Genomic DNA, 12573 nt, shown 5'->3' on the forward strand with positions numbered 1-12573 from the left:
TACTGAGTAGATACTTATTCTGGTTATGGTTTGCCTTTCCTGCACATAATGTTTCTGCCAAAACCATCATCCATGCACTTAGAGAATGCCTTACCCACCAACATGGTGTTCCACAGGGATCTCACTTCACAGCCAGAGAGACGTGACAGTGGGCCCACAGTCGTGGAATCTACTGGTCTTGCCACATTACCCACCATCTGGAAGCAGCTGGCTTGATAGAAAGATGGAGTAAAGTAGGGCCTGGTGGCACACACCTTTAATCCCAGCACTCAGGAGGCAGAGGCAGGTGAATCGCTGTGAGTTTCAGGCCAGCCTGGTCTACAAAGTGAGTCCAGGACAGCCAAGATAACATAGAGAAACCCTGTCTCAAAAAAACAAAAAAAGAGAGAAAGAAAAGAAAGATGGAGTGGCCTTTAGAAGACACAGTTACAGCACCAATTAGGTAGCAACAACCTGTTGCAGGAGCAGGGTTCTCAGAACATGGGATATACTTTGACTCAGTGTCCAATATGTGGCACTATTTCTCCCATAGCCAGGATCCATAGGTGCACAAACCAAGGAATGGAAAAGGGAACAATTCCACTCACTATCACCCCTAGTGACGCACTAAGAAAATGTTTGCTTACTGTTTCTACAACCTTACTTTCTGTTGGCCTAGAAGTCATAGTTCTAGAGGAGGGAGTGCTCCTGGCAGGAGTCACAACAAACATTTTGTTGAACTGGAAGCTCAGACTTCCCCCGTGGCCCCTTTGGGCTTCTGATGCCCTTTAGCCAATAGGCTAAGAAAGGAATCACAGTATTAGGCGGGGTGATGGATCTAGATTACCATGAAAAAATCGGACTGCTTCTCCACAGTGGAGGTAAGAAAGAGCATGCCCAGAGTGCAGGAGATCCCTTAGGGCATCTCTTGATGCTATCACGTCCTATGTTTAAAGTCAATGGGGAAACTGCAACAGCCTAATCCAGGCAGGATGACAAAGGGCACAGACCCTTCAGGAGTGAAGCTATGGGTCATTCCTCCAGGAAAAGAGCCAAGACCTGCTCAAATTCTTGCCCAAGGGTGGAGGAAATACAGACTGTGTAGTAGAGGAAAGTAGTTATAAATACCTGCTGAGGCCATGTGATCAGCTACAGAAACCAGGACTATAGTGAACATAAATGTTTCCACTGTATTTTGCTAAGAATGCATTTGTATAGATATTTGTGTTTTCTTCCTTAAATTTCTTTATCATGTGATGTAACGTCAATTGAAGAGAATTTCATTAGTTATCAACTTAAGTTTGAGATACCAAAAGAATGTCCCTCAAGGGACATTGCCACCTGTTCTAAATTTATAATGCATTTGCAGTTGTACAAGAAATAGGTATAGCATGTTAAGCATAATTATGACCTAGTTAAATATATAATGTCTTTGTGATTGAATGTGGAATAGTTATGTTTAGGTGCTATTATGACATGATTGTTTTCATTTGGAAATTAATCACAACATAAGGAGATTTGATTGCATGTCAAGTTGACAAGGGGTAGGCTTGTAATGGCTGTTCTTGGTTGTCAACTTGACTACATCTGGAGTGAACTACAATCCCGAAATGGAAGTTACATCTGTGAGAAATTATTTTTGTAAGGTTTGAAGTGGGTTAATCCATCTAGTGTGGATCTTGAGGCAGGAAGACACAAACCGTCGATTTGGATCTTGAGGTGGGAAAACATACCTTTAATTTGGGTCACATCTTCTGCTGGAAGCCCGTATAAGGACACAGAAGAAGGATGCTTTTGCTTTTTTTGCCTGCTTGTCCTTTCCTTGCTAGCAAGTCCGTTCCTTCACTGGCATTACAGCCTACTTCTTCATGATCCAGCATAAAGAGCAGCTGAGACATCCAGCCTGTGGACTGAGCAACTACTGGATTCTTGAATTTTTGGTTCACAGCAGCCATTGTTAGATTTAGCTAGAGTGCAGCCTGTAAATCATTTTACTAAACCCCTTTTATATATATTTATATATGTGTGTGCATATACATACATACATACATACATTCTATAAGTTCTGTTACTCTAGAGAACCCAGATTAATACAGATGGTAATTATATACTGCCCAAAACACCACATACTACATGTCTTGGTGGAAGAACATGGAAAAATCGGTAGAACTGAACTGGCCCTTCCTCCCTAATGGTTAACTTTCATAGCGATCGAGGCTGCTGCCTGGGAACTGTAACCAACGGTCCCACTTTACTGGGGATCCTGAAGGCTACGGTAGCAACATGTCAGGCCTGATGTTGCCACTGGTAAAGAAACTATTATGGATACAACTCCCCCCCCCCCCATTGGATTCATGGACCATTCCACAAGAGGGACTTGGTGCCTGGCTCTAGAAACCTGGCGAAAAGGCCAAAGCTGGAGAGACCATAGAGTTTGAAAAGCTGCTGTTGCTCTTCTGCTAAATGATATGTGCTTTCTAAATATGTGTTTATGCCCATCTATTAGTGCGGCTGTTACCTTTGGTCCATGAAGTTTCTGTTTTGCAGTGGGCAGCAGTTACTGCAGAGACTCAACTGGTCAAGGTGCTGTTGACCACCCAGGTCTAAAAGGAACAGCTATACAACCTATCCCAGCCTCAGGGAACATCCTAGAAGAGGGTGTGGAAAGGTGGCAAGAGGTGGAGGTTGTAGAAAGCTACCATCACTGTGATTATGGGGTGGGGGAGGGGTTCCTTGCCATCAGCGGATTTATAGGCAGTTAACAGCAGCAATGAAAGGGGAGTTCTCAAGCTCCTACCCCCAACTTTTGTAGGCACTTAATAGTTGCTAGGCAGAGGGACATTTTATTCAGTGGTATAACAGCGCTCTTGTAACTGTAATTAAACTCATGGTTCCTCAATGGGAGATTTGAATGGAATTGTTTCTTTGATCTGCTGAATAGGGATTTGTTCTTCTCTCCCAGAAAAAGTTTATACAAATGGAAAAGGAAGACACAGATCCGTGTAGATGATGTTTCCTTTTATGTTAAGAAAAGGGGAATTGTGTCTGTGTTCGCACTCACACCACCACAAAGCAACAACAGAAAGTATCACTGAACACCCAGACACTATTAAAAAAAAAAAAAGCAAAGCAAAACAAAACAAACAAACACCCCTCAGATACGACTCCGGAACTAAATATAGCTGGGTGTGGTGGTGTGTGCACTCCGGGGGTTGAGGCTAGAGGATTGGTGTGGGGGAGCACTGCGAGCGCTGCAAAATGAACCCCACTCTACCACCACAAAAAAGCCTGGAGGATGCTTACGTCAATAAACTGGCCCAGGTGGGGTTCATAAACCCAGTACGTGTCACACATGCGCAAAATAAGAAAGCTCACGTCACAAATGGTAAGGCGCATCTGTTCTTGCCTAGGACCCAGGTTTGATTCCCAGCACACACATGGAACTGCCAGTACCTTCAGTTCCAGGATATACATAATACAAATACATGGAAGCCGGACTCACACACATAAAATAAAGGAGGAGGAGGAGGAGGAGGTCATGAGAAGGAAGTGAGGGAAACCAGTCCACATTAATAAAGATCTAAGAAGTTCATCCAGTGGCTGCAGAGAAGAGGCTTCACGAAGAGCTGCGGAATGTGTCCTCTGAGCGCACGTGCTCCCGGGAGTGGCCAGGCCCGGGTCCCGCGCGGCGGCCACGCAGACGCGCAGGTTTCCCGGGTTCCGCCTCCGCCAATCTGGACCCTCCTCGCGTTCCGTTCGTGCGTGCGAGCGAGCGAGCGAGCGCCGAGCTGGCTGGGCCGTGGAGGGCGGATGGCGGACTCGCAGACGTTCTGCGTGGCCGAGGAGCGCAGCGGCCACTGCGCCGTGGTGGACGGACACTTCCTCTACGTGTGGGGGGGCTACGTGGTAAGGGGAAGGGGCGGGCGCGCCGGGGCGGCGCTGGAGCCGCGGCAGGGGGATGACGGCTGGCGACCGGGCACCCCCCCCACGGGCTTCCAGGTGATCCGCCTGCGCAGCGCACTCCACTCGCCGCGCGCCGCCCACATCGCTCCCGTTTCCAAAACCACCAAACCGGGGTTCCAGGGTGCGTGACCCCTCCAGTTTCCGTGGCTCAGGACTGGAGAGGACGCCTTGCTGTGTTTTTGTTTTTTGTTTTTTTTTTAAATCTCATTGCCACTATGCGACTCAAAATACCGAAGTCATCAAGCAGTTAAACGTATCAGCTATTTTTAGTGGCATTTCTTTCCTAATTAAGTACTTCTGAAGTCTCAAAATAGATCCGTATTCGCAACACTACACCAAAGTTTTGTGGTTGAAAATTCGTATTGCCATGGCGATTGGAATGTGTGTTTGTTTTGTTTCTAAGATCGCAGGGTGATAAGCAAGGATTATCGAGTTGGGAAAATAATTCAGGTATACCTGCCAACCCGGTAAGCCTTACGGAAGCCCTACTGCAAATGGAAAGATACATCTTCTGACATCTTCAGTGCCCTTATGTGACAGACCTATAACACAAGTGAATCACAACGAAATAAAGTGCATACTGTGTGTGTGTGTGTGTGTGTGTGTGTGTGTGTGTGTGTGTGTGTGTGTTAAGAATTCTCAGGTCCAAGTGGAGTTTTCTTGTTGTTTTGTGTGCTTATTACTAATTTAATGCAGTATCAGAAAAAAAAATAGGTTTTGAGTGTCTATCTGGCATGTCCCTAGGCGCTCTCATATCCTAATCAATAGGAGTATAGATTAGGATCTAATAAGTTTTTTAGATTTTATTTTATGTACATGAGTGTTTTGCCTGTATGTATGTCTGTGAATCTCGTGAGTGCTTGCTGCCCAAAGAGGTGTTGGGAACTAGAGTTACAGACTAACATGATCACCATGTGAGTTCTGGGGATGGAATCCAGGTCCTCTGCAAGAGTAGCCAGTGCTTTTAACTACTAAGCCATCTCTCCTGCTCCAAGTCTCCATTTTAAAAAGATGGTCGTCTGAGCCGGGTGTGGTGGCTCACCCCTTTAATCCCAGCACTTGGGAGGCAGAGGCAGGTGGATCTCTGTGAGTTCGAGGCCAGCCTGGTCTACAAAGGGAGTCTAGGACAGCCAGGGCTACACAGAGAAACCCTGTCTCAAAAAACCAAAAAAAAAAAAAAAAAAAAAAAAAAAAAGTCATGTGACACCAGGGGCTGCTTTCTGGACTTTATTTTACTTCATTAATTAATTTAATTAATTGAGACAGGATCTCACACACTGTGGCTCACAGAGTCTGGCCTGGAATTTCTTGTTTAGCCCAGGTTGGCAGCAGACACAGGCCAAGCTTCCTGGTTTTGCCTCCCAAGGCTTGAAATTTATGGGCAAGTTACCACAACATTCTGTTTTGAAACAAGGTCTCAAGTACCACAGGTTGGTTTTGTGAGTTCACAGGTAGCCTGCACTACACGAGACAGTATCAGAAATTATTGTAATCTTCTAATATCTCATCTTTATATGGATTCACTTTAACTCCATAAATGAAATAGATCGATGTAGAATTCTTTGGGGCCATAAAGGAAGTGTCTGGGTGTTTTAAATCATATGTTACTCTTGAAAATTATAATGGATGAGAGTCTGGTTCTCCAGGGGCCAGCTACAAAATTTTTCTTTTCTGACTACTTGTTATTCCAAAGAGCAGAGGTGCTACAAACACAACCCTCTAAAATACAACACAGATTAAAATCCTACGTCAATTACTTTTAAATCCCAGAAGTCATCAGCAGTCCAATAATGTCTCAGGTATAAGTGGAAGGCAGGAGAAAGAGTATGAGGCAAAAAAGACAGAAAAGGCAGGACCCTCCCACAGCTGTTCTAGATGGCCTTTTGGGCAGGACATGGCTGTAAGGCCTTGGAAGCTGGAGGGGTTCCAGCAGTGGTTGCTTAAGAGTCTGATTATCTGTCTGTCAGTCTGTCTGTCTATCTATCTGTCTTTCTAGCTGTATCTATTTGTCTATTATGTATACAGTGCTCTGCCTGCAGGTACACCTGCACACCAGAAGAGGGCACCAGATCTCATTATAGATGGTTGTGAGCCACCATGTGGTTGCTGGGAGTTGAACTCAGGACCTCTGGAAGAGAAGCCGGTGCTCTTAACCTCTGAGCCATCTCTCCAGCCCCGTGTTTTCTATTTTATACCCCCATTAGTTTTCCTTATTGATACAATCAATGTGTGTGTGTGGAAGTTAACAGACCTGTGTCCTGAAAACTCAGCTACCTGTCTGAAATACTTCCTGACTGAGCCAGGTTGGTTTTTTTTTTTTTTTTTTTTTTTTTTCTTTCTTTCTTTTTCTTTTCTGTTTGTTTGTTTGCTTGCTTGCTTGTTTTTCAAGACAGTTTCTCTATGTAGCCTTGGCTGTCCTGGACTCACTTTGTAGACCAGGCTGGCCTAGAACTCACAGCGATCCGCCTGCCTCCGCTCCTGAGTGTGTACACCACCACTGCCTGGCCTGATTGAGCCAGTTTTAAAGGACCATGTATTTGAAACTAGTCTTCGGAGGCCAGCATAGCCGGTGCTCGAATTTCCCTTTGTTCTCTGTTCCTCTATGCCTTTTCCAAATTGGTATCCATGCAGGTGCCAATGCCGGGTCAGGAAGGTGAAATGTGAGCAGCTGCCTCAGATTGTGAAGAAGAGTCATTGCATGCTCCCAGATGGTACATATTCAGTCTCTCAGGGCCTCATTCAGACAGTTCTGTTTTTCTAACAGGATTGAAAAGGATGATTTTTCCTCTGAACTTAAAGAAAATTTGATCTATAAATATGATCATGCGGCCTGTTATGTATGGAAGATCAGCTTAGGAAGTGTTTGAAAAGAGGGAAGGTTCGAGGGTTTTAGTACCGGATACAGCTGTAAGGTCATCAGGGGTCCTGATCCAATAGCTAGCACCATTGACTAGGGAAGAGATGGCAGCAGCAGCCTGCCAGGTGAGACTCTTTTTATTTATTTATCTATTTAATTATCTATCTATCTATCTACCTACCTATCTATCTATCTATCTATTATTTATTTGGTTTTTCGAGACAGGGTTTCTCTGTGTAATAGCCCTGGCTGTCCCGGACTCACTCTGTAGACCAGGCTGGCCCCGAACTCACAGTGATCCACCTGCCTCTGCTTCCCAAGTGCTGGGATTAAAGACATGTGCCACCACTGCCTGGCTTAGATGAGACTATTTTTGTTTGTAAGAGATAGCATTTTGAATCTGGACAACTAATTATACAATAAATTGTGTTTTCTAGGATTCTTCTAAGATAGCGAGAGGAAAATTATATCAGAGCCTTAGGATTGAATATAGGAGAACTGAACTTCACTATGGGGAAGAAAACAGACTATTTCAAAATCTTGGATTGGGGAAAAGAAAATCTGAGTTGGAAAGATACATAAAGGAAAAAAGTTGGCAGATCAAGCTTAAAAAAACAAAACAAAACAAAACAAAAACAAAAAACCCCAGCATTTACAAATGGATCACAAACTGAAAAACCTAATGACAAATGAGGAAATACTTGCAATATGTGTGAGAAACTGAAGTCCTACAAAACCAAGACCAGTGGATAAGCACAGGCGAATTCCAAAGAACAAGAGGGGCTCCAGTGGTAGAGTCTTTGCCTAGTGTACAGGAAACCCTGGGTTGGGTTGAATAGACTGGTCATGTGGTCACATTTGTAATCCTAGTACTCAGGAGATGGAGGCACAAGGACCAGGCATTCAAGGTCATCCTTGGCTACGTAGGGAGTTAAAAGCCAGCCTGGGCCAGAGACTCTGTTAAAAATATTTTCTTTAAGTAGAAATAAAATAGAAGTAAAAACAAAAATCCAGGACCTACTTGGCTTGCTTTCTGCATAGACCAGATCCTAGTTTTCTAATCTCCCTGATGACTTGTGAATTACTTATTAGTCCTTTCTTAAATGTTTATGAGGTGTTTGTTTGTTTGAGACAGGGTCTCTCTGTAGCTCTTGCTGTCCTGGAACTCTCTCTATAGACCAGGCTGGCCTTGAACTCACAGAGATCAACCTGCCTCTGCCTCCGGAATGCTGTGATTAAAACCATGCACCACCATGCCCAGCTAAGCTTTGTGGATTTTAAATTTTGAAGTACATACACCAAGGAACACATAAAATATGACTTAGAGGTAAACATACTCACCTGTCAGACTAACCGGACCAGGAAGATGGCTCAGCAGGTCAAGGTGCTGGATGCCAAGCATGGTAACTTGAGTTGCTCCCCAGAACCCATATGGTAGGAGGTGACATGTAGCACATGTATGTTAGGAGATACATGCCCCGAGACACCCACACACGTAAAGAAAAAATTTAGAATTATTACTATTACTTTCAAAGTTTCTTGTTTATCTTTCTTTGTTGACCACGCTGTTCCCTTCACTCCCCCCAACTCCCACAAATTATCACTATCTTTGTGTGTGTGTGTGTGTGTGTGTGTGTGTGTGTGTGTGTGTAGCTATATAGTACTGCATGCTAATATCTTAGGAAATGCTTTGAGTGGCAGATTTCTTTCTATCACTTTTAGGTCTATAGGACAACCTATAAGACTTGCAATGCTAAGTCTATTTTGAATGGATATGGAGAGGAGGAGAGGCTGAGGTTAATCTTCATGGAGTCCAGAGGATAATTTCAGGCAGTTATGAGCTATCTGATGTGGGTACAAGGAACTGAACTTGGGTCCTCTGCAAAAGCATTTACTCTGTTAACCACTGAGTCCTCTTTGCAGCCCATGTGGTGTTTCTTTTTTTATTAATTCCTGTGACACTGTTCCCCTTGCAGCTGAGGGGGTTTTACATGTCCTTTGGACATCATTAAGGCGTGAAGCTCTTGCAGACAAGTTTGATGCTATACGAATCCTGCCAGTTTGTCACCATTACCATTAGAACTGTTGGCTCCATTCTTTAATTTTTGTTACAAATCTATAGAAGATACTCTGAGCATTTAGCTCTATGTTCTATTATTGTTCCTTTTATTTTACTTTTGATTTCATTACTTTTTCTTTCTTTTCTTTTTTTCTTTTTCTTTTTTTCTTTCTTTTTTTTTTTTTTTTTTTTTTTGAGACAGAGTTTCTCTGTGTAGCTTTGACTGTCCTGGATTCACTTTGTAGACCAGGCTGGCCTCGAACTCTCAGTGATCCACCTGCCTCTACCTCCCGAGTGCTGGGATTAAAGGTGTGCACCACCACTCCCGGCTTACTTTTTCTTTTGAGTCAGGGTTTTATGTACCCGAGGCTGCCCTCAAACTTCCTATGTAGCCAAGGATAACCTTGAACCCTTGATTCTCTTGACTATCTCTGGAGTGTTGAGATTACAGGCTTGCATTCTATGCTCAATTTATGTGGTGCTGTGAGCAAAACTCGGCAAGCACTCTACCAGCCGAGCTACAGCCCCAGTGCCCTTCTAATTTTTGTTCAGTTTTCATAATTGTCTGAGCCCTTGGTATCTGCCATCTTACCAGGTTATCACTATCTGCGTTTCTTCTTTGTCACTTTGTAATGGTTTTTTCACACGTGCATCTGTAAACAGTGTAGTATTTGATCTGAGAATGACAGCATTCTTTCCTTTTATGACTTCCTCTTCACTCTCAGGCTTATGCGTTGTTTTCCTTAAATCAGTTTACTTGTTCTCTTTATTTTAATTTTAAAAATCAGTGTGTGTGTGTGTGTATGTCAGTGCAGGGACATGTGTGCTGTGGTACATATGTGAAGACAGCATCCCTTTGTTTCTGCTAGCTGGTGCTCTAGTTTCTAAGCAATTCTCCTGTCTCCACCTCCCATCTCCAGGCAGTGGAGCTGAGGTTTCCAGGCCTGTGTGCTTTTACATAGAGCCATCTTTGATGGTCAAGGCTGCAGATACAGTTGACTTTGTTTTCATAACTTTGTGGTCTATTTATGTTTTCTCCTTTATGAAAATACTGGCTTATATTTTGTGTGTGTGTGTGTTGGGTTAGTTTTTGTTTGTTTGTTTTTGTTTTTTGATACAGGGTCTCTCTATGCTAGCCTTGGCTGTCCTGGGCTTGCTTTGTAGACCAGGCTGGCCTTGAACTCACAGAGATCCGCCTGCCTCTGCCTCCCACGTGCTGGGATTATAGGCATGTGCCACCATGCCCAGCTTGTTGGGTTATATTTTTTGTCTTGTTTTTTTTAATATTTACATGAAAATGTCATTTCAGTTTGGAGTTTGTCTTTGCATTTTCTTAATAATTCTTTTTTGGCCAGAAGCTTTATATACTACATTATATATTATACTATATAATTCTAAATTAATGCCAGCCTTTTCCTCAGTGCATCGTGTTTGCTGTATCTTGTGTCCATTTATTTATTATTTTCTGAACATTTTCTAGTTTTGTCCTTCATGTTTAAATATTTCTTAAGTTGACTTTTGCTCTTGCTCTGGTTTCTGGTGAGGAAGTCTATATTGGCAGGAAAGCGCGTAAGAGAGTCTCACCATCTAGCACAGGCTGCTCTCAAAGGAGCTGTGTGGCAAAGGCCTACCCTGAACAGCTCGGTCCTCCTGCATCTCAAGTGCTCCGCTCCTCCACTGCCACTCCCAGCTTTGTGGTAGAGGGTGGTACTTTGGAGTTCTTTTTCTTAAAGGTGTGTGTGTGTGTGTGTGTGTGTGTGTGTGTGTGTGTGTGTGTGTGTAGGCCAGTGCCCAAGAAGACCAAAGGTGTGAGATCTCCTAGAACTAGAATAACAGATGGTTGTGAGTTTCCAGTGTGGGTGCTGGGGACCCAAATCCTCTGCGAAATCCCTGGACCATCTGTCCAGCCCCATGGTAGAGGTTTTACATCAAATGTCTGTCTACCGTCTACCTAAAGCTAGAGGACTGTTCACATTTTCTTTTTGCCAGTGCTGACGCAGCCATACCAGCTTCCTTGCAGTTAGTGTTTGCATGGCATTTCCCTATCTTTCCTATAATGGAAACTGTGTTATTATGTTTTATATAAAATACATACAGCTAGGTCTCATTTTTATCCACCATATTATTACTTTTTTCACCTAGAGTTTTGCCTGTTTTCATGTAATGTTGATATACTTCTGTTGATATGATTCAACATATAGCCAAGTCTGGCTTCAAACTTAGGACATTCCTGCCTCTGTACCCAAGTGCTAGAATTACAGGCCTGTACCACAGTCATTCTGATACATTATTTTTTCTTTTTGTTTTTACAAGACAGGGTTTCTCTGTAGCTCTGGCTGTCCTGGAACTCACTCTGTAACTGGCTGGCCTCAAGCTCACAGAGATCTGCCTGCCTCTGCCTCCTAAGTACTGGGATTAAATGTGTGAGTCAATACACTTGCCACTTTTTTTTTTCCCAAAACAGGGTCTCACTGTGTAGCCCTGGCTGTCCTGGAACTCACTATGTAAAACAGACTGGCTTCAAACTCACAGAGATCTCCTGCCTTTACCTTTTGAGCTAGACGTAAAGGCATGTGCCACCATACTGGCTGGCACACTTTATCATGCATGTGTTTTATGTTTTGGTCTCTCTGTTGTTTCTCATTCTTGTTCCTTAACGTTCTCAATTTGAGAATTGGTCCAGAGGGTTTTGTTCTTTTTCATTTTTTTGTTTACCTAGAAATTATATAATTTGTTTTTAGTCATTTCATAGCTAACCTACTTATATTTAACACAAATAATCCATAAAGTTCAAAGTTAAAAATTATATTTATTAGTCGGGTATAGTGGCACAGCACTTGGGAGGCAGAGGCAGGAGGATCCCTGTGAGTTCATTTATTTATTTATTTGTATGTGCTGAGTTGCAGGGGATGGGTGTAAATGTCACCACAAATGTGTGGAGGTCAGAGGACAGTTTGCAGGAATTAGTTCTCTTCTTCCACCTTGAGGATTCCCAGAGACAGAATACAGGTCATGGGCTTGGTGTCAAGCCCCTTTACTGGCTATGCCAGTGGTTGCAGCCTTACTAATGCTGCGGCCCCTTAATACAGTTCCTTGTGTTATGGTGACCCCCAATCATAAACTTATTTCATTGCTACTTCATAATTGTAGCTTTGCTGTGAATCGTAATGTTAATATCTGATATGCAACATATGTGATATGTGACTCCTGTAAAAAGTCATCGAACACCCAAAGGCGTTGCAGTCCACAGGTTGAGAACCTCTGCAGCAAGCCCTCTCGTTGGCCCTCAAAGTTAAATGAAAGGTTAAAAGTTCAACTCCTAGGCCATGGGTGCAGCCAACTTTGCCAGTTGCTTGGCGCGTCGTAGACTCAAAAGCCGCCAGAATGGGTCACGGGAGTGATGCGGCTGATGAGAGCATTGCAATAACGGCACGGACTACAGATCATTTAGTGGAGATGGCTTGTCTGTTCTTTTGTTTTTGTCTGTGATGGGAGCAGCGAATGGTGAGAGGAGAGTTCAGGAGAGTGGGTCGTCTTTTTGGGGATGAGTCCAATTGTGTTGATATTCATAGGAATGATGCAATGCAGAAGGAAACGTGATGTTGAAGAGAATTGGTTTGGAGCAGCATCTCCAGAGTTGGTTCCCAGAAGCCACATCAGGCAAGGTCACAAACCACCTGTAGCGGCAAAGGAACCCATGACTCTGGCCCCATCC

The 12573-nt window shown here is 43.6% G+C and overlaps 1 protein-coding gene across 2 annotated transcripts in view; it reads left to right on the forward strand.

Moving 5' to 3' along the window:
- The first annotated feature begins 3745 nt into the window (after window positions 1-3745).
- Window positions 3746-12573, forward strand: part of Klhdc1 (kelch domain containing 1) — a 32275-nt gene continuing 23447 nt past the window's right edge. For both annotated transcript variants that reach the window (XM_051146923.1, XM_051146928.1), the window contains exon 1: window positions 3746-3885. In XM_051146923.1, the coding sequence (XP_051002880.1) occupies window positions 3790-3885 (96 nt within the window). In that variant the 5' untranslated portion in view covers window positions 3746-3789. The remainder of the gene's footprint in view (window positions 3886-12573) is intronic.

Source organism: Acomys russatus, chromosome 1 (assembly GCF_903995435.1).
Source record: "Acomys russatus chromosome 1, mAcoRus1.1, whole genome shotgun sequence".
NCBI classification, from domain to species: domain Eukaryota; kingdom Metazoa; phylum Chordata; class Mammalia; order Rodentia; family Muridae; genus Acomys; species Acomys russatus.